General features: G+C 38.1%; 1 protein-coding gene across 3 annotated transcripts in view; it reads left to right on the top strand.

Annotated features, from left to right (window-relative positions):
• DNM3 (dynamin 3) overlaps positions 1-22,152 on the top strand; it is a 575,404-nt gene that overhangs the window by 133,180 nt on the left and 420,072 nt on the right. For all 3 annotated transcript variants that reach the window (XM_028123031.1, XM_028123033.1, XM_028123032.1), the window contains exons 3-4: positions 3,766-3,915; positions 5,148-5,351. In XM_028123031.1, coding sequence (XP_027978832.1) covers positions 3,766-3,915; positions 5,148-5,351 — 354 coding nt within the window. The remainder of the gene's footprint in view (positions 1-3,765; positions 3,916-5,147; positions 5,352-22,152) is intronic.

Here is a 22,152-nt window from a genome sequence, read left to right as displayed (position 1 = left end):
GTATCTAGCCCCAAAGGCATTCTTGTGCTAATTAGAAAAAGCTGCCTTTTTCCTTAAGCACTTGACTGCCGTCTTCTGGAAAAATTTCAGAATAAGTAAACACTTAACAGATGACTGGGGATGTGAGTGGTATCTCTTACAGCTGTGTAATCCTCAACCATTAGCAGCAGCTCTGTTTCTCCACTTGTGTAGTTAAGTATGGAGTAGGCATCACAAGTGTAGTAGGTCTGCAACCCCCATCTCCCCAACCTCTTCTTTTCAGTCTTTTCTATTTCAAAATTCTCCCCATTGCTGAGGTCAAACTCTGGGAAACTGTTTTTGACTCTCCTCTCTTTCTCCTGCACCCCTCCTTTAATCCATCAGCAAATCCTATTGGTTTTTCCTTCAAAATACATTAGGATTTAGCCCCTTCTCACCACTCCCACTGCTGCTACCCTGGTCCAAGCCCCATCATCTCTCACCTCCATTATCCCAGTAGCCAGCTTCCTATCTTACTCCTCAGTGTCTGTTCTCAGCATGACAGCCACAGTAATTTATTTAAAACCTAGGTCACATCATGTCTCTACCCCAAACCCTTCGAGTGGTCTACCATTCTTTCAGAGTAAAAATTAAAGTCCCACAGGCTCCACACAATCCAGGTCTGCGCCACAGCTCTGACCTCATCTCCTGCCCCTCTCCCCCACAAAGTCTGTGATCCAGACATGTTGGCCTTGCTCTCCTTCCCTGATGCTTCCAGGTTCAGGGACTCTGCAGATGCACCTATGTAAAGCATTGCTTGCTCCCTCTTCTCTTCAGTTTTTGCTCAGATGTCACTTTATCATATCAGAGAAGCTTTCCTCAACCAAAGCACATAACAAACCAATCCTCCTGCCCTAGCATTTAATATCCCCCCTACTGTTCAATTTTCTCCACAGCATTTATCATCTGGCAACACCCACATTGTTTACTGTTTCATCTCATGCGAATTTAAGCTTCATGAGGTTAGGGACTTATTTTTTTCTCCTCTGCAATTTTTTTAAGATTTATTTATTTATTTGTCAGAGAGAGAGAGAGAGAGCGCGCGCGCAGCAGGCAAAGGGAGAAGCAGGCTCCCCTGCAGAGCAGGGAGCCCGATGCGGGGCTCCATCCCAGAACCCTCGGATCATGACCTGGGCTGAAGGCAGATGCTTAACCGACTAAGCCACCCAGGCGTCCCTCTCCTCTGCAATTTTTAAAATAGTGCGTGGTGAATAGTAAGAGCTCAAAATATTAATTGAATAAATAAATGAATACCAGCATCTTTAAATCTCTCTGCGGGACCCTATCCTTAAAAAGACACAAAGGTTTGAGATGGTCTTGCACAATTCTAATCTCTCAATTTCAAAATAAAAGCATTTTTAGGAGACCAAGAATGAATTTAAATATAATTTGGAAAAATTGCATTGATTTTGCAGCTTTCTGGAAGGGCACTGGTTTCCTACAGAGAAAGCAAGTAGGCGCCATCTAGTGGCGACAAGAGAAGTCTACGCTTGTGTTACTTGAATTATTGATTGGCAACATAATTCAAAATGTACTCTCTGATCCAGAAGCTTATTAATTTTATGAAAGTAATATTTATGATAGCTATAAGTCCTCAACTATGCATTTCCACAAAATATACTGAACTGAAAAAGTACAGTTCCATTTCTTATAAATTATTTTATGACTTCTTTTTATATATTTTTGTTTGTTTTCTGGGATCTGACAGCCTTTGTTCCTTTTTATTTTTCTTATTGTTTTATCTTCTACTTATCTTTAAACTCTTATGTTCCCATGATTCTGGCCAATCCACTGGGTTAGGTAAATAAAATCAAGGCTGTATCTTCTGGGAATTTAGATGCTAATAAAAACAGCACCTATGAGGGTAAACATGTGAAAAGAACATGCCGGAAGATGCAGTCGTCACTTCAGGCCATAATTCTGAAGCCTGATGAATCTTTACTGTGTATACTTGCAGCACTGAGGAGTGAACTGTGGGAGTCTTAGCTTGCCGTTTTTCAGAAAGTAGCACATACTGTATGAAAAAACTAAGAAAGAAAAATATTCATGTCTACCTACATTGACAGGAAAGACTAAAATGAAGTAAAGTCTCTGCATTCTAACATTTGAAACATTAGGTCATTGCAGTTCTTTGGGAAAAGCCTGGGAAGAAGATGGACTCCTTGTGCCAGGGCTCAGATTAATCCCGGACTTTTTACAGGGAGGAAGACTTTGCCTGAGTAGCTCCAGGGGGCAAAAGTTGGACCAAGGAAATATGATCATAAAGCAGATTTCAGACCATTGTTAAGAAACATTCCAGTGTGCCTTGGTGGCTCAGTTGGTTAAGCGTCAGACTCTTGATCTCAGCTCAGGTCTCCATTTCAGGGTTGGGAGTTCAAGCCCCACACTGGGCTCCATGCTGGGCATGGAGCCTACTTAAAAAAAAAAATGTTTCTTTTTTTTTCCCCAGTAAGAGTTTTTTTCCAGACATCAAAGCCTCAGTTTCCCATCAGTGGATGTTTCTGAGCAGAGGCTGGATGATAACCAGCCCAGGATATGTTGGACTATTAAGATTCTCGATTCCCTGAAAGACCTTGCTTTCTCTGCACACACTGAAACCCTCCCCGCTCTTCAGTACCTGGTTCAAACCACATTTTCTTTTTTAGGCACTGCAACTTGAAGCCATGTTTCCTATCTCTGTCTTTCCTTTTTCTTTAAATGCAGATCAGCACCATTTCCTGCTGCCTGTGTTATCTGGTGCTAAGCTGCTTGAAGACATCTTATAGTTGTCTCCCTATTGGCTTTGTCATATTGGGTGAAGGTTAAATGTTTATGGTGGAAATGGCAGAAAGACTACTAATAATTGTCTCAGCTGACAACTGGGCTCCAGATACTTAGCCTTAGTCTAAGTTTGGTGCCACAATTCTTCAGCTAGTTATTAGAAAAACTAAAATATTTGTTAAGATTCATTCTCTTATTAAGATTGTAATTTTAAGTCTAATAGTATCAGCTTCCTTTTTGAGTTGTGTTATATACCTGATACTTCTGGAAGCAGGAATAGAAATCGATAGCACAACAGTGAGTAAGATGTTACTGAAACTTAATCTAATTTTCTGTTATTATATATAGTTTTTCCTACTTCCACAGATACTGATTTTTTTTTCAGATTGCAGGTAATATTTTCTTTGATCTAAAACTCTTTTTTTCTTGGAGAAATTATCTTTTTAACTATACAAGTTGGTGTGGTATCTTGAATAGTATATTTTAAAGCTAAGATATTCCATATATTATTTCTTTTTAAAGAATTAAGTAATTTTGTTTCTGAATTGTCTTGCCTTTTGAAGCTATATTTATATAACTTAGAATTCCCTCTTGATAAAGTGGGGATATTGAAAAAGGACATGCTAATAGGATTAGGTAGACTTTGTATGTACCCTAGACTTAATTTCTTTAACAATCAGATGCTGTTTGCTTTATCATTTGGAGGGCCAGAATTCTCTTTAAATTATTTAATAGACTGGATGATTTTAGTACTTTTAGTATTTAATTGCTCCTCTGAAAATTAGCAAATTTAGCATTCTTAGCATTTGTACTGTGTTTAATATTTCTAAAGTATTAGCTGTGTTTCTTAGTAACTACTGTATTCTCTCATTTTAATGGCTGAGGAGACAATATGGGATACTTTGATTTGTATTAAAGAAACATTTTTTCCTTACAATTATTGCAAGAGTGCATGGATTTTAAGTTGTGTTAATTTGTCTTTTGTAGAATATGCTGAATTTCTACATTGCAAAGGAAAAAAATTTACAGACTTTGATGAAGTTCGCCATGAGATTGAAGCAGAAACAGATCGAGTGACTGGAATGAATAAAGGCATTTCCTCCATACCCATTAATTTACGAGTTTACTCTCCACATGGTAAGTAAAATAACAAAATTTTTTAATTTTTTTGAGGTTTGTCAAAAAAGTTTGACAAACTTTTTTGTCCTCAAAAATTTTTACATTAATTGACATACATTATTTGTGCAGAGGATGGTTTGTTCTCTCTGAAAGTACTGGGTTTCTAGGATTGTGTTTGGGTACTACCATAAATGGGATGGTCCAAAAAGTTCACAGATTTATGGGGAGGCAGGAGGACATGACTTGTAAAAAGGTCAGAATTGAGTATGGCACTTAAAAATTTTTCTTTAAGTTTATTTTAAACTTTTAGAATTTCAAGAGGTATGCGTGAAAAATTCCATTTTTTAACATCTTCAGTCTCAGCAAGAATCTTAGAGATACCTGGTACTGTGACTGAGTCTTCTGCTATTGGATTTTCTTGTAGCCCCATATATTTCTATTTATTCTCTTCCTGAGGAACCACCGATGACTTTTTCTAGATTATCAGCAGAAACTTAAAAATTAGATAACCAGTTCATGGTATGTGATATGGAGTAGCCTCTATTCTGACTAAATTTTCAGTGGGGCAGATTTTAATCTCTAATCTTCTACTCAGCTCTGTTGCTTTTAAAATGGAGCATGAGTGAAATAAGCTCAATTATGACTTTCCAAGAGGATTTGGTGCCAACTCTCTTGTGTGCAGAGAACGATAGCCAGGTCACAGCTGGAGTAGCTGACGCAGGGGTAGTTCCCTGCTCTCCCGATGGTACACCATGAGTCTGGCTGGTTACCCTACACAGTAACCTCGTGGTACCACAGTGGCTCACAGCTTTCCAATAGGCTAAGTGTCTAACCCCCCACTAGATAGTATATGATGCGTTTGAAGCGAAGGACAGATCTTACCCTAAGAATTTTAGGCCAGTTGAGGGCAATGTACAAGACTGGCAGACAGCATATACACTTCTTGTTCAGTTTTTGAATTATAACACACTAGTTACAGATATGACAGCTCTCTCTTAGCTATGCAAATTAATGCCTTTCAAATTGGGTTAAAATGATCATTTGGTATAGCACAATCATATCATAAAAATAGAGAAAACTAACAAAGGCATTTTGTATTCTATGCTTTTTATTCTACACACAAGTTTGAGTTAGGTCAATATACAATATGTAAAGCTGAGCTTGTTTTATTTCCACTAAAGAGACAGATGATTTTGCATTGTTATTTTTTAGCATTGAGGGTATAAGTAAAACTCTTTTTTTCCACACAGTGTTAAATCTCACACTTATCGACCTACCTGGAATTACTAAAGTGCCTGTGGGAGATCAGCCACCAGATATTGAGTATCAGATCAGAGAAATGATTATGCAGTTCATCATGCGGGAGAACTGTCTGATTTTGGCTGTTACCCCAGCCAACACCGATCTTGCAAACTCAGATGCATTGAAGCTAGCTAAAGAAGTTGATCCTCAGGGTGAGTGTGTGGTCTTTAAGATGAAAGAGAATTAGTTTAAAATGTTAAGGGTTTGGGTATATTTCAAGATAACACAAATTCTCATAACTTAATTTTATTGTTAATTTAATTAGCCATGATTAATATTGTTAGATTTTTTTTTTGAATTTAAGATGCTGAAAGAAAAATAACTAGGGGATATAGTCTGAACCTATATGAATAAGATTAAGTGAGATCTAAGCAAACAGATATTTCTAATCCCCATGAACTACTTATTTTAAAAAACCAACAAAATAAACTTCTGGTACAGAATTCAGACAGTCCCCTTTAGTTATTAAAAGAGTTACCCAAATATACTCGCAGTGAAAACTCCTTCTGTTTCATGTGTGTTTTGTTTTTTTAAAATAAGAAGCATTGTCTTCCTAAAAGGTTCTTCATCCATTTTGAGTTTATCTTTGTGTATGGTGTAAGAAAATGGTCCAATTTCATTCTGCATGTGGCTGTCCAGTTTTCCCAACACCCTTTGTTGAAGAGACTGTCTTTTTTCCATTGGATGTTCCTTCCTGCTTTGTCGAAGATTAGTTGACCATAGAGTTGAGGGTCCATTTCTGGGCTCTCGATTCTGTTCCATTGATCGATGTGTCTGTTTTTGTGCCAGTACCATACTGTCTTGATGATGACAGCTTTGTAATAGAGCTTGAAGTCTGGCATTGTGATGCCACAAGCTTTGGTTTCCCTTTTCAACATTCCTCTGGCTATTTGGGGTCTTTTCTGGTTCCATACAAATTTTAGGATTATTTGTCCCAGCTTTGTGAAAAATGTCAATGGTATTTTGATGGGGATTGCACTGATGCAAGCTGGTACAGCCACTCTGGAAAACAGTATGGAGGTTCCTCAAGAAGCTAAAAAAATAGAGCTACCCTACGACCCAGCAATTGCACTACTGGGTATTTACCCCAAAGATAGAAATGTAGTGATCCCGGGGGCACCTGCACCCCAATGTTCATAGCAGCAATGTCCACAACAGCCAAACTATGGAAAGAGCCCAGATGCCCATCAACAGATGAATGGATAAAGAAGATGTGGTATATATATACAATGGACTATTACTCGGCCATCAGAAAGGATGAAATTTTACCATTTACATTGACATGGATGGAACTGGAGGGTATTATGCTGAGTGAAATAAGTCAATCAGAGAAGGACAGTTATATGGTTTCACTCATATGTGGAATATAAGAAACAGTGTAGTGGATCATAGGGGAAGGGAGGGAAAACTGAATGGGAAGAAATCAGAGAGGGAGACAAACCATAAAAGACTGAATCATAGGAAACAAACTGAAGGTTGTTGGAGGGGAGGGGGGTGGGGGTTGGGATAACTGGGTGACGGGCATTAAGGAGGGCATGTGGTGAGCACTGGGTGCTATATGCAACTGATGAATTACTGAACTCTACATCTGAAACTAATGATGTTCTGTATGTTGGCTAATTGAATTTAAATAAATAAATTAAAAAATAGGAATTAAAAATAAAACATTTTAATGCATGTAAAATATTTAATTTATAATTATTTGACATAAGCATATACTATAAAAGCAGGGACTTTATGTTATTAGCATTTCAGAAACCAGAAAAGTACCTTATTTCTGCTGATGTTTTGATTTTTTTTCTTTCTGTGAGCTGAGTAATAATAGTTTATCTTCAGAGACCCCCAAATGGGGCTTTGTGTGTGTGTGTGTATGTGTGTGTGTGTTTAAAGTAATTATGGAAAGGCACTCAGTGATGAGTCTGTTCAATATAGAGATGCATGTTCTCCAATTCTAGGAAAATTTTTTTTTTTGATAATTAATTGCCCCTACTTTCTCTGTTGTCTTTATCTGGAATCCTTATTATTAGCATGTTAGAACTTCTGGATTAACCCTCTTTTAAAAAAATCCTCCTCTTTTATCATGTTTCTTTGTATTTATGTTCTACTTTTTGCAAAATTTACTCAACTTTATCTTCAGCTCTTCTGATTAATTTTTCATTTCTGATATCATTTAAAAAGTTCCAACAGCATTTTCTCATTTTGTGAATGTTATTTTTATTATTTATTTATTTACTTATTTATTTAATTTATTTCTTTATTTCTTATTTATGTTTTTTAACAGGAGTATTTTTGTTTTTTAAAATAACATCATTCTCTTGGTTTTGCAAGTACAGTGTCTTCTCTAAAGATTTTAATGAGAGATCTTTTGAGGCTTTCCTTTTCCTAATCTACATTGTCTCTTGAGTGTCCATTTTTTTCTGGTGGTCTTTCTTGGTCATCATCTTTGATGTCAGAGACCTTTTGTTCAAGTGATTGGTGATCTTTTGCTGCTCATTCAGATAGAAGAGTAGAGCACTAACAAGCTGATGGAAATTCTATATGTGTATGAATGGGATTCATTGACTAATGGGCTTTATCATAGGGTGATGGGGCTGGCCATTTTGTGAGGAGACTTCCTCAGCTACTCTTAGATGCTATGAGTATTTCCACTTGCGCTGGTCTGGTATAACCTGATGTCCAGTGGTCTCAGAATCAAGAGGAAGAATTGAGTTGGCAAGGGTGTGGGGTGGTTCTCACTGTTCAGCATGTAGACCTTTAATTAATCCCTCTGCTTTCATAATGGCATTCCTGAAGGTCTTCTTGAGTCCAGAGTCCCTCAAAAGAGGTTCATCCTCTTTTGAAAGTAAATCTTCGATATTCTGCTGAGGTCAGGAGGAGTAACTACATGGTTATGCAACATGAGAAAAAGGGTCTGGAGACCTATCAACATTGCATATACATTTTCAGTCAATTCTTCTATTTTTCAACTCCTCTTACACCCTGGCCTTGGTGCCTTTAGTTCTTAAACCTTTCCACAGTTCTGCACTAGTAACTATTTAACTTCTTTTTGGCTTCCTCTAATATCCCTGACATTGGTGCTTGAAACAAAGCAGGTGGAAGTTACAGATGGCTAGATGGGGACCATCCCCAGGATTCTCTCTCTGATATCAGTGGGATAGAAGAGCCTGATTCAGGGTTGGGGCTAGAGTCTAGTTATAAAAATGATGCTAAAACACCCCTGTCTCTGCAGCCTTCTTGTCCCACAGGAGACAAAGCCATGGCTATCTGATGGGAACAGAGACAGATAGCACTTCTATCAGTAGATTCTAGGAGGTGCAGCACAATCATGTTCCTGAAAAGTCCACACTTAGTCCATGAAGCTTCATGGAGGAGTACAAATGGTATCTCTGAGTCTCTGATTCAGTCTTTGGTTCTGTCTCCTTGGAGTTGTTTCTTTTCTCAGATAGACTCTCCTCACAGGTGACAAGATGGTTGCAGTTGTCTCAGCCACACATCCTCACATCTTCAAAGATAGTGAAAGAATAGCCAATGGAGAATCAATCTTCCTTCCTTCCTTCCTTCCTTCCTTCCTTCCTTCCTTCCTTCCTTCCTTCCTTCCTTCCTTCTTCCTTCCTTTGTCAGGAGAGAGAGAGAGAGAGAGAGCACAAGCAGGGGGAGTGGCAGGCAGAGGGAGAAGCAGGCTCCCTGCTGAGCAAGGAATCTGATGTGGGACTCGATCCCAGGACTCTGGGATCATGACCTGAGCTGAAGGCAGACCTTAACTGACTGAGACACCCAGGCATCCTGAGAATCTTTTATTTTTATAAATTCTGAATTTTATAAGAAATATAAATTAAAAGAAAATTGGCTAGCTAATATATCCTATAAAATATATACAGTTAATTCTTGAGATTGGTTTAACATATTCATGTTATATTTTACTCCTTTTGTTTAGAAGGGATTATTATCATTTTTTAAAAATTTTTAAAAAGATTTTATTTATTTATTTGACAGCGAGAGAGGGAACACAAGCAGGGGGAGTGGGAGAGGGAGAAGCAGGTTTCCCGCTGAGTGGGGAGCCCAATGTGGGGCTCGATCCCAGGACAGTGATCATGACCTGAGCCGAAGGCAGACGTTTAACCGACTGAGCCACCCAGGCGCCCTGGAAGGGATTATTAATGGTAGTGACTATATCTCATTCCTCGGGCTCCTCAATAGAAGATTCATTTATCAGTAGCTAAATAACTACCAAAACAATAACTCTCACGTGAATGGCATATCATTAGGTGGGAGTAATTAATGTTGGTGGAGGGAATTGTCAGTTTACCAGAAAGGAATCAGTCTTTACAATTTCACTGACAGTATTTACAGTGTGTTGTTACAGCATAAATAAAATATAGCATTAAGTTTCAGTCATAGATTTGTAATACTATGCTACAAATCTGTATGCAGAAAGTTAAATTTGAATGTTTTTTCCTAATGTAGGCCTGGCTTATTTTAGTAAGCCTATTGTTATTCAATGCTACTTAGAAGTTGCCATCTGAATGTTCATGAACTTACCCAAAATGGGTCTAATTTCTTGTGGATCAGTAGAACTCCTGCTTTGTCAAAGAAAGGCCCTCATTACTCCAATTTTTAATATCCTATATATGATAGTTTTGAGAACAGATTTTTGTAAGTTTTGCAGATAATTGGCAGATAATTTTGCAGAAAAGAGAAAACATTCAGTGCCACTGTGTACCATTTACTTGTCTGACCGATTCCTTCATGGTGATTGGTAAGGAGGACAATTAATCCATTGCCTGAAGACTCTTAATAAGTATGATTTTGGGTTCATTAATAAAAGGTCCTTGCTAATCTCAAGGCTTGTCATTTGTTTTCATATCCCAGTTTAAATTCCAAAACTCCTAAACACTCTTATGCCTGAGAATCCTGAAAATTATCCAAAGGGTTTGCATGGTGCTCAGGTCTCCAGAGACCCATTTTGGTGTGTTGCTATCCTGTGGCTTTGACTGGTCCTGGACATCACTGAAGCACCAAAGGAAGAGGGTGGATTCTTTCCCAAACCAATAGAGTTCACATTGTGTGTTTTCAGTAGTTGTGAGAGAATTAAGACAGAGAAAGGAAGAAGCTGGAAAGGACTTAGAATCTGGTATTTAGGGATATGTTGAATTGGGATTGACAAATAGAGACTTTCATTTACTTTCTGTGTCCTTCTAGTCATTCTGTGAGTATGTTTTAAATATCTGTTTCAGAAGTCTAGTTTTCCTTATAATTACAGCTTTGGTAAAAAAGCAGTGACATCAACTTTGGTTATTTAGATGTGTGTTGCTTAATTTCCACATGTTTGTGAACTCCCCCAACTTCCTTCTGTTGTTGATTTCTAGTTTCATTTAATTTTGGTTGGAGAACATACTTTGTAACATTTCAGTTCTTTAAAATTCACTGAGACTTATTTTATGGCTTAACATGTGGCCTGTCTAGAGAATGTTCCATGTACATTTGAGAAGAATGTATATTCTGCTGTTGTTGGGTATAGTGTTCTATAGATATTTGTTAGGTCTATTTGGTTTATAGTGTTACTCAAATGTTTCCTTTCTTCTATCTGGTTGTTCTATTACTTTAATTGAGACATTAAAGTCTACCACTATTCCTGATGAATTGTCTGTTTTTCCCTTCAATTGTCAGTTTTTGATTTATGTATTTTGGGACTCCGTTGTTGGGTGAATTTGTACTTGTTATGTCTTCTTGATGGATTGGCCTTTGATCATTATAAAATGTCATTTTTGCATCTAGTAACAATTTTTGTATCAAAATCCTGTTTGGTTTGGTATTAGTATAGCTACTCCAACTCTCTTTTGGTTACTTTTTTCTAGGTATATCTTTTCCCATTGTTTACTTTCAATCTATTTGTGTCTTTGAATATAAAATATGTCTCTTGTAGACAGCATATAGGTGGATCATTTTTTAAAACCCATTCTCTAATGTTTGCCTTTTGACCAGTGTTTAATCCATTTCCATGTAATGTAATCACTGATAAGGCAGAATTCATATCTCATTTGCTGTTTGTTTTCTGTATTGTTATGTCTTTTGTTTGTGTATTTCTCTATTAAGTAATAGAGAAATAATTCTTTGTTAAAAATGTATTTTCATCTGTACCATTTTAATTCTCTTATCATTTATCTTAATGTTTTTTTTAAGGTTATTTTCTTGCTGGTTGCCATGGAATTAAAATTAACATCTTAATTTATAACAATAAAGTTCAGACCAGTACAACTTAATTTCAACAGTGTACAAAATTTTCCTCCTGTATAACTCAATTTCCTCCCCTTCCTTTGTGCTATTATAATTATACAAATTACATCTTTATATATTACATGCCCATCAACACAGACATATAATTATTTCTTTATTCAGTTGTCTTTTAAATCAGAGAGGAGAAAAAAAGAGTTACAAATTAATAATAATACATTTGTATTTTCTTTTATATTTACCTATGTAGCTACGTTTACCAGTATTCTTTATTTGTGTGGATTTGAACTACTTTCTAGTGCCCTTTCTTTCAGCCTGAAAGACTCCAGTTAGTATTTCTTATAGGGCAGGCCTGCTAGTGTGGGATTCTCAGTTTTTATCTGGGAAAGTCTTAATTTCTCCTTAATTTTTGAAGGAAAATTCTTAGTTGATAGTCTTCCCCCCCCACCACCACTTTTCAAGTATGTCATCTTATTACTTTCTGACCTCTAAGGTTTTTTTTTTTTAAAGAGAAATCAGCTGTTAATCTCATTGAGGACCATCTTGAACATGATGGATCTTTTTTTCTTGCTGCTTTCAAGATTTTCTCATTATCTTTAAGAGTTTGATTATGATATGTGTAGTTGTGAATCTCCTTGATTTTATCCTTTTTGGAGTTTTAGGGTTTTGGGGAGTGTAGATTAATGTTTTTCATCCAATTTGGGACATTTTCAGCCATTCTTTTTTTTTTAATGTACTTTGTAACATTTCAGTCCTTTAAAATTTATTGAGACTTATTTTATGGCTTAACACATTAGTTAATATATAGCATAGTATTGGTTTCAGGAGTAAAATTTAGTGATTCATCACTTAAATATAACACCCAGCGCTCAGTGCTCATCCCAACAAATGCCCTCCTTAATGCCTGTCATCCATTTAACACATCCCTCCCACCCGCCTCTCCTCTAGCAACCCTCAGTTTGTTCTCTATAGTTAAGAGTCTTTTGGGTTTGCTTCCCTCTCTGTTTTTATCTTATTTTATTTTTCCTTCCCTTCTCCTCTGCTTCGTCTGTTTTGCTTCTTAAATTCCATGCAAGTGAAATCAGATTTGTCTTTCTCTGACTGGCTTATTTCACTTATCATAATACACTGTAGTTCCATCCACGTTGTTTCAAATAGCAAGATTTCATTCTTTTTGATGGCTGAGTAATATGCCATTGTATAAATATACCACATCTTCTTTATCCATTCATCAGTTGATGGACATCTGGGCTCTTTCCATATTTTGGCTAATGTGGACATTGCTACTCTAAACATTGGGGTGCATGTACCCCTTTGAATTTTTGTATCCTTTGGATAAATTTTATATCCTTTGGATAAATACCTAGTAGTGCAAATGCTGGGTCATAGGGTAGTTCTATTTTTAACCTTTTGAGGAACCTCCAAACTGTTTTCTAGAGTGGCTGCACCAGCTTGCACCCCCCCCAACAGTATGAGAGGGTTGCCCTCTCTCTGCATCCTCACGAACATCTGTTGTTTCTTGTGTTGTTAATTTTAGCTGTTCTGACAGGTATAAGGTGGTATCTCATCGTGGTTTCCATTTGTATTTCCCTGATGATGAGTGATGTTGAGCATCTGTTAGTGATCTGGATGTCTTCTTTGGAAAAGTGTCTATTCGTGTCTTCTGCCAATTTCTGAATTGGATTATTTGTTTTTTGGGTGTTGAGTTTGGTAAGTTCTTTATATATTTTGAATACGAACCCTAAATAAGATATCTTGTTGGCAAATATCTTCTCCCATTCCATATGTTGCCTTAGTTTTGTTGATTGTTTCCTTTGCTGTGCAGAAGCTTTTTATCTTGATGGGGTCCCAGTAGTTCATTTTTGGCTTTTGTTTCCATTGCCTCTGGTGATGTGTCTAATAAGAAGTTGATACTGCCGAGGTCAAAGAGGTTTTTGCCTGTGTTCTCCTCTAGGATTTTGATGGTTTCCTGTCTCACATTTAGGTCTTTCATCCATCTTGAATTTACTTTTGTGTATGATGTAAGAGTGGTCCATTTCATTCTTCTTCATGTTGCTGTCCAGTTTCCCAACACCATTTGTTGAAGAGACTGTCTTTTTTCCGTCGGGTATTCTGTCCTGTTTTGTTGAAGATTAGTTGATCATATAGTTCTGAGTCCATTTCTGGGTTTTCTACTGTGTTCCATTGATCTCTGTGTCTGTTTTTGTGCCAGTACCATAAGTCTTGATGACTACGGATTTGTAATATAGCCTGAAGTCCAGAATTGCGATGCCTCCAGCTTTGCTTTTCTTTTTCAGGACTTTGGTTATTCGGGGTCTTTTGTGGTTCCATACAAATTTTAGGGTTGTTTATTCTAGCTCTGTGAAAATGCTGGTGGTGGTTTGATAGGGATTGCATTAAACGTTTAGATTGCTTTGGGTAGTATAGACATTTTAACAATGTTCTTCCAATCCATGAACATGAAATGTTTTCCATTTCTTTGTGTCCTCTTCAATTTCTTTCATAAGTTTTCTGTAGTGTTCAGAGTACATATCTTTGACCTCTTTAGTTAGGTTTATTCCTAGATATCTTATTGTTTTTGGTGCAATTGCAAATGGGATCAATTTCTTGATTTCTTTTTCTGCTGCTTTGCTCTTGGTGTGTAGAAATCCAACAGATTTCTGCACATTGATTTTATATTATGCAACTTTGCTGAATTCATGTATGAGTTCTAGCAATATTTTGTTGGAGTCTTTTGGGTTTTCTACAAGGAGTACCATGTCATCTGCAGATGGTGAAAGTTTGACGTCTTCCTTGCCAATTTGGATGCCTTTTCTTTTCTTTTTGGTGTCTGATTACTGGGGCTAAGACTTCCAGTATTATGTTAAATAGTAATGGTGAGAGTGGACATCCTTGTCTTGTTGCTGACTGTAGGAGCAAGGCTCTCAGATTTTCCCCATAGAGGATGGTAGTAGCTGTGGGTCTTTTGTATATAGCCTTTAAATGTTGAGGTATGTACCATCTCTCCCTACTTTGTTGAGGGTTTTTACCAAGAAAGGATGCGGTATTTTGTCAGATGTCTTTTTTTTTTTTTTTTGTATCTATTGGTGGGATCATATGGTTCTTATCCTTTCTTTTCTTAATGTGATGTATCACGTTGATTGAACTGTGCATGTTGAACCACCCCTGCAGCCCAGGAATAAATCCTACTTGATCGTGGTGAATAATTCTTTTAATGTACTGTTGAATTTAATTAGCAAGTATTTTACTAAGAAAGTTTGCATCCATGTTCATCAGGGATATTGGCCTGTGATTCTCCTTTTTAGTGGGGTCTTTGGTTTTGGAATTAAGGTAATGCTGGCTTCATAGAATGAGTTTGGAAGTTTTCCTTCCATTTCTATTATTTGGAACAGTTTGAGGAGAATAGGTATTAACTCTTCTTTTTAAAAAAATTTTTTATTGTTATGTTAATCACCATACATTACATCATTAGTTTTTGATATAGTGTTCCATGATTCATTGTTTGTGCATAACACCCAGTGCTCCATGCAGAACGTGCCCTCTTTAATACCCATCACCAGGCTAACCCATCCTCCCACCCACCTCCCCTCTAGAACCCTCAGTTTGTTTTTCAGAGTCCATCATCTCTAATGGTTCGTCTCCTCCTCCAATTTCCCCACCTTCATTCTTCCCCTCCTGCTATCGTCTTCTTTTTTTTTTCTTAACATATATTGCATTATTTGTTTCAGAGGTACAGATCTGCGATTCAACAGTCTTGCACAGTTCACAGTGCTCACCATAGCACATACCCTACCCAATGTCTATCACCCAACCACCCCATCCCTCCCACCCCCCCACTCCAGCAACCCTCAGTTTGTTTCCTGAGATTAGGAATTCCTCATAACAGTGAGGTCATATGATACATGTCTTTCTCTGATTAACTTATTTCGCTCAGCATAACACCCTCCAGTTCCATCCACGTTGTTGCAAATGGCAAGATCTCATTCCTTGTGATGGCTGCATAATATTCCATTGTATATATATACCACTTCTTCTTTAACCATTCATCTGTCGATGGACATCTTGACTCTTTCCACAGTTTGGCTATTGTGGACATTCCTGTTATAAACATTGGGATGCACGTACCCCTTCGGATCCCTAAATTTGTATCTTTGGGGTAAATGCCCAGTAGTGCAGTTGCTGGATTGTAGGGTAGCTCTATTTTCAACTTTTTGAGGAACCTCCAAACTGTTTTCCAGGGTGGCTGCACCAGCTTGCATTCCCACCAATAGTGTAGGAGGGTTCTCCTTTCTCCGCATCCCCGCCAACATCTGTGGTTTCCTGACTTGTTAATTTTAGCCATTCTGACTGGTGTGAGGTGGTATCTCATTGAGGTTTTGATTTGGATTTCCCTGATGCCGAGCGATGTGGAGCACTTTTTCCTGTGTCTGTTGGCCATTTGGATGTCTTCTTTGGAAAAATGTCTGTTCATGTCTTCTGCCCATTTCTTGATGGGATTATTTGTTCTTTGGGTGTTGAGTTTGATAAGTTCTTTATAGATTTTGGATACTAGCCCTTTATCTGATATGTCATTTGCAAATATCTTCTCCCCTTCTGTTGGTTGTCTTTTGGTGTTGTTGACTGTTTCTTTTGCTGTGCAAAAGGTTTTATCTTGATGAGGTCCCAGTAGTTCATTTTTTTTTTTTTTAATGTCTTCCTGGCGAGTTTTTTTTTTAAATTTTTTATTGTTATGTTAATCACCATATATTACATAATTTGTTTTGGTGTACTGTTCCATGATTCATTGTTTGTTCATAACACCCAGTGCTCCATGCAGAACATGCCCTCCTCAATACCCATCACCAGACTAACCCATCCCCGCACCCTCCTCCTCTCCAGAAACCTCAGTTTGTTTTTCAGAGTCCATCATCTCTCCTGGTTCGTCTCCCCCTCTGACTTACTCCCCTTCATTCTTCCTCTCCTGCTATCTTCTTCTTTTTCTTTTTTCTTAACATATGTTGCGTTATTTGTTTCAGAAGTACAGATCTGTGATTCAACAGTCTTACACAATTCACAGCGCTCACTGTAGCACATATCTTCCCCAATGTCCATCACCCAGCCACCCCATCCCTCCCACCCCCGACCACTCCAGCAACCCTCAGTTTGTTCCCGAGATTAAGAATTCCTCATATCAGTGAGGTCATATGATACACGTCTTTCTCTGATTGACTTATTTCACTCAGCATAACACCCTTCAGTTCCATCCACGTTGTTGCAAATGGCAAGATCTCATTCCTTTTGATGGCTGCATAATATTCCATTGTGTATATATACCACATCTTCTTTATCCATTCATCTGTCGATGGACATCTTGGCTCTTTCCACAGTTTGGCTATTGTGGACATTGCTGCTATAAACATTGGGGTGCATGTACCCCTTCAGGTCCCTACATTTGTATCTTTGGGGAAATACCCAGTAGTGCAATTGCTGGATCGAATGGTAGCTCTAATTTCAACTGTTTGAGGAACCTCCATACTGTTTTCCAGAGGGGTTGCACCAGCTTGCATTCCCACCAACAGTGTAGGAGGGTTCCCCTTTCTCCACATCCCCGCCAACATCTGTCGTTCCCTGACTTGTTATTTTAGCCATTCTGATGGGTGTGAGGTGGTATCTCATTGAGGTTTTGATTTGGATTTCCCTGATGCCGAGCGATGTGGAGCACTTTTTCATGTGCCTGTTGGCCATTTGGATGTCTTCTTTGGAAAAATGTCTGTTCATGTCTTCTGCCCATTTCTTGATGGGATTATTTGTTCTTTGGGTGTTGAGTTTGATAAGTTCTTTATAGATTTTGGATACTAGCCCTTTATCTGATATGTCATTTGCAAATATTTTCTCCCATTCTGTCGGTTGTCTTTTGGTTTTGTGGACTGTTTCTTTTGCTGTGCAAAAGCTTTTTATCTTGATGAAATCCCAATAGTTCATTTTTGCCCTTGCTTCCCTTGCCTTTGGTGATGTTTCTAGGAAGAAGTTGCTGCGGCTGAGGTCAAAGAGGTTGCTGCCTGTGTTCTCCTTTAGGATTTTGATGGACTCCTGTCTCACATTGAGGTCTTTCAACATTTGGAGTCTATTTTTGTGTGTGGTGTAAGGAAATGGTCCAGTTTCATTCTTCTGCATGTGGCTGTCCAATTTTCCCAGCACCATCTGTTGAAGAGACTGTCTTTTTTCCATTGGACATTCTTTCCTGCTTTATCAAAGATTAGTTGACCATAGAGTTGAAGGTCCATTTCTGGGCTCTCTATTCTGTTTCATTGATCTATGTGTCTGTTTTTGTGCTAGTACCATACTGTCCTGATGATGACAGCTTTGTAATAGAGCTGGAAGTCCGGAATTGTGATGCCACCAGCTTTGCTTTTCTTTTTCAATATTTTTCTGGCTATTCGGGGTCTCTTCTGGTTCCATACAAATTTTGGGATTTTTTGTTCCATTTCTTTGAAAAAAGTGGGTGGTATTTTGATGGGGATTGCATTGAATGTGTAGATTGCTCTAGGTAGCATTGACATCTTCACAATGTTTGTTCTTCCAATCCATGAGCATGGAATGTTTTTCCATTTCTTTGTGTCTTCTGCAATTTCTTTCATGAGTATTTTATAGTTTTCTGAGTACAGATCCTTTGCCTGTTTGGTTAGATTTATTCCAAGGTATCTTACGGTTTTAGGTGCAGTTGTAAATGGGATCGACTCCTTAATTTCTCTTTCTTCTGTCTTGTAGTTGGTGTGTAGGAATGCCACTGATTTCTGTGCACTGATTTTATATCCTCCCACTTTACTGAATTCCTGTATGAGTTCTAGCAGTTTTGGGGTGGAGTCTTTTGGGTTTTCCACATAAAGTATCATATCATCTGCAAACAGTGAGAATTTCACTTCTTCTTTGCCGATTTGGATGCCTTTGATTTCTTTTTGTTGTCTGATTGCTGTGGCTAGGACTTCTAATACTATGTTGAATAGCAGTGGTGATAGTGGACATCCCTGCCGTGTTCCTGATCTTAGGGGGAAACCTCTCAGTTTTTCCCCATTAAGTTGATATTCGCTGTAGATGGCTTTTTGATATTGAGGTATGTACCCTCTATCCCTATACTCTGAAGAGTTTTGATCAAGAAGGATACTGTACTTTGTCAAATGCTTTTTCTGCATCTATTGAGAGGATCCTATGATTCTTGTTCTTTCTTTTGTTAATGTATTGTATCACGTTGATTGATTTGTGGATGTTGAACCAACCTTTCAGCCCAGGGATAAATCCCCCTTGGTCGTGGTGAATAATCCTTTTAATGTACTGTTGGATCCTGTTGGCTAGTATTTTGGTGAGAATGTTTGCATCCATGTTCATCAAGGATATTGGTCTGTAATTCTCCTTTTTGATGGGGTCTTTGTCTGGTTTGGGGATCAAGGTAATGGTGGCCTCATAAAACAAGTTTGGAAATTTTCCTTCCATTTCTAATCTTTGGAACAGTTTCAGAAGAGTAGGTATTAATTCTTTAAATGTTTGGTAGAGTTCCCTTGGGAAGCTATCTAGCCCTGGACTTTTGTTTGTTGGGAGATTTTTGATTACCAATTCAATTTCTTTGCTGGTTATGGGCCTGTTCAAATTTTCTATCTCTTCCTGTTTTAGTTTTGATAGTTTATAATTTTCTAGGAATTTGTCTGTTTCTTCCAGGTCACCCAGTTTGTTGGCATATGATTTTTCATAGTATTGTCTGATAATTGTTTGTAGTTCTGTGGTGTTGGTCCTCTTTCATTTGTGCTTTTACCTATTTGGGTCCTTTTGTTTTCTTTTTGATAAGTCTGGCTAGGTGTTTATCAATTTTGTTAATTTTTTCAAGGAACCAGCTCCTAGTTTTGTTGATCTGTTCTGTTTTTTGACTTCCTTTTTTTTTTTTAAGATTTTCTTTATTTATTTGACAGAGAGAGACACAGCGAGAGAGGGAGCACAAGTGGGGGGAGTGGGGGAGGAAGAAGCAGACTTCCTGCGGAACAGGGAGACTGACGCAGGGCTCGATCCCAGGACCCTGGGATCACGACCCGAGCCGAAGGCAAGATGCTCAATGACTGAGCCACCCAGGCACCCCTGTTTTTTTTGACTTCTATATCATTTATTTCTGTTCTGATCTTAATTATTTCCCTTCTGCTGGTTTTAGGCCATATTTGCTCTTCATTTTCCAGCTCCTTTAGGGTATAAGGTTAGGTTGTGTATTTGAGACTTTTCTTGCTTCTTGAGGAAGGTCTGTATTGCAGTATACTTCCCTCTTAGAACTGCCTTTGCTGTGTCCCAAAGGTTTTGGACTGTTGTGTTTTTTGGGTTTTTGTCTCTTTTTTAAGATCCATTTAGTTATTAGAGAGAGAGAGAGCCTGTGAGTGGGGAAAGGGGTGGAGGGAGAGGGAGAGAATCTCAAACAGACTTCTTGCTGAGCACAGACTCTGATTTGAGTCTCAATCCCACAACCCCGAGATCATGACCTGAGCTGAAACCAAGCATCAGATGCTCAAGAGACTGAGCCACCCAGGCACCCCTAGACTGTTATGTTTTCACTTTCATTTGCTTCCATGTATTTTCTTATTTCTTCTTTAATTTTCTGGTTAATCCATTCATGTTTTAGTAGGATATTCTTTAACCTCCATATATTTGTGTTCTTTAAAAATTTTTCTTGTGGTTGACTTGAGGTTTCATAGCGTTGTGGTCTGAAAATATGCATGTTATGATCTCAGTCTTTTTATACTTATTGAGGGTTGATTTGTGACCCAGTATGTGATCTGTTCTGGACAATGTTGCATGTGTACTCGAAAAGAATGTTTATTCTGCTGCTTTAGGATGAAATGCTCTGGATATATCTCTTAAGTCCATCTGGTCCGGTGTGTCATTCAAAGCCATTGTTTCCTTGTTGCTCTTCTTAGATAATCTATTGCTGTGAGTGGGGTGCTAAATAAAGTCCCCTACTATTATTATATTATTATCAATGAGTTTCTTTAAGTTTGTTATTAATTGATTTATATATTTGGCTGCTTCCAAGTTGGGGCCATAAATATTTACAAATGTTAGATCTTGTTGGATAGACCCCTTTATTGTGATATAGTGCCCTTCTTCATCTCTTATTACGGAGATTGGTAGAAAATTTAGTTTGTGTGACATAAGTAGGGCTACTTCAGCTTTCTTTAGATGTCCGTTAGCATGATAGATGGTTCTCCACTCCCTCACTTTCAATCTGGAGGTGTCTTTGGGTCTAAATGAGTCTCTTGTAAGATGGATTTTGTTTTTTTATCCATTCCGATACCCGGTATCTTTTGATTAGAGCATTTAGTCCATTTTCATTCAGAGTAATTATTGATAGATACAAATTTAATTCCATTGTTTTATCTGTAAAGTCGCTGTCCTATAGATTGTCTCTGTTCCTTTCTAGTCTTTGTTGCTTTCAGTCTCTCTTTCCCACTGAAAGGGTCCCCTTTAATGTTTCTGGAAGAGCTGGTTTAGTGTTCATGAACTCCTTTAGTTTTTGCTTGTCTTGGAAACTCTTCATCTCTCCTTCTATTCTGAATGACAGCCTTGCTGGATAGAGTATTCTTGGTTGCATATTTTTCCCATTCAGCATGTTGATATATCATGCCACTTTCCTCTGGCCTGCCTGGCCTGTGGACAGGTCTGCTGCTAACCTTATGTATCTATCCTTGTAGGTTAAGGACATTTTGTCCCTAGCTGCTTTCAGAATTCTCTCTTTATCTTTGTATTTTGCAAGTTTCCCTATGCTATATGTCTTGGTGTTGACCTGTTTTTGTTGATATTGAGGGCAGGTCTCTGTGCCTCTTGTACTTGAATGCCTCTTTTCTTCCCCATATTAGGGAATTTCTCAGGTGTAATTTGTTCAAATAAACCTTCTGCCTCCTGTTCCCACTCTTCTTCTGGGACTTCTATGATATGGATATTATTGTACTTTGTGGAATTGCTGAGTTCCCTAAGTATATATTTGTGATCTAATAGTTTTCTTTCCATCTTCTTTTCAGCTTCATAATTTTTCCATAATTTTATCTCTCTCTCTTTTTTTAAAGATTCTACTTATTTATTTTTGTGAGAGAGAGAGAAAGAGAGTGAGCGAGCATGAGCTGGGGGAGGGGCAGAGGGAGAAGCAGACTCCCCTCTGAGCAGGGAGCCCAGTGTGGGGCTTGATCCCTGGACCCCAGGATCACAACCTGAGCTAAAGGCAGACGTTTAACCAACTGAGCCACCCAGGCGCCCCATAATTTTATCTCTATATCACCTATTTAATCCTCAGTTTCTTTCATCCTCATTCTGATTACATCTAGTCAGTTTTGCATCTCAGTTATAGCATTTTTTGTTTTGCCTGACTAGTTTTTAGGTCTTTTATCTCTCTTTTTTTTTTAAAGATTTTATTTATTTATTTGAGAGAGAGAGAATGAGAGATAGAGAGCACGAGAGGGAAGAGGGTCAGAGGGAGAAGCAGACTCCCTGCTGAGCAAGGAGCCCGATGTGGGACTCGATCCCAGGACTCCAGGATCACGGCCTGAGCCAAAGGCAGTCGCTTAACCAACTGAGCCACCCAGGTGCCCTAGGTCTTTTATCTCTTCAGCCAAGGTTTCTCTGGTGTCTTCTTTTTCTTTCAAGCCTAGCTAGTATTCTTATGACTGTTCTTCTAAATTCTTGTTCAGATATACTGCTTATATCTGTTTTTAGCAAGTCCCT

This window comes from Eumetopias jubatus, unplaced genomic scaffold (assembly GCF_037043125.1).
Source record: "Eumetopias jubatus isolate StellerSeaLion01/CBP00866 unplaced genomic scaffold, mEumJub1_p1.0 scaffold_12, whole genome shotgun sequence".
Lineage (NCBI taxonomy): Eukaryota > Metazoa > Chordata > Mammalia > Carnivora > Otariidae > Eumetopias > Eumetopias jubatus.
Note: the sequence above shows the minus strand (reverse complement) of the source record. Positions and strands in the feature narration are given on the sequence as shown.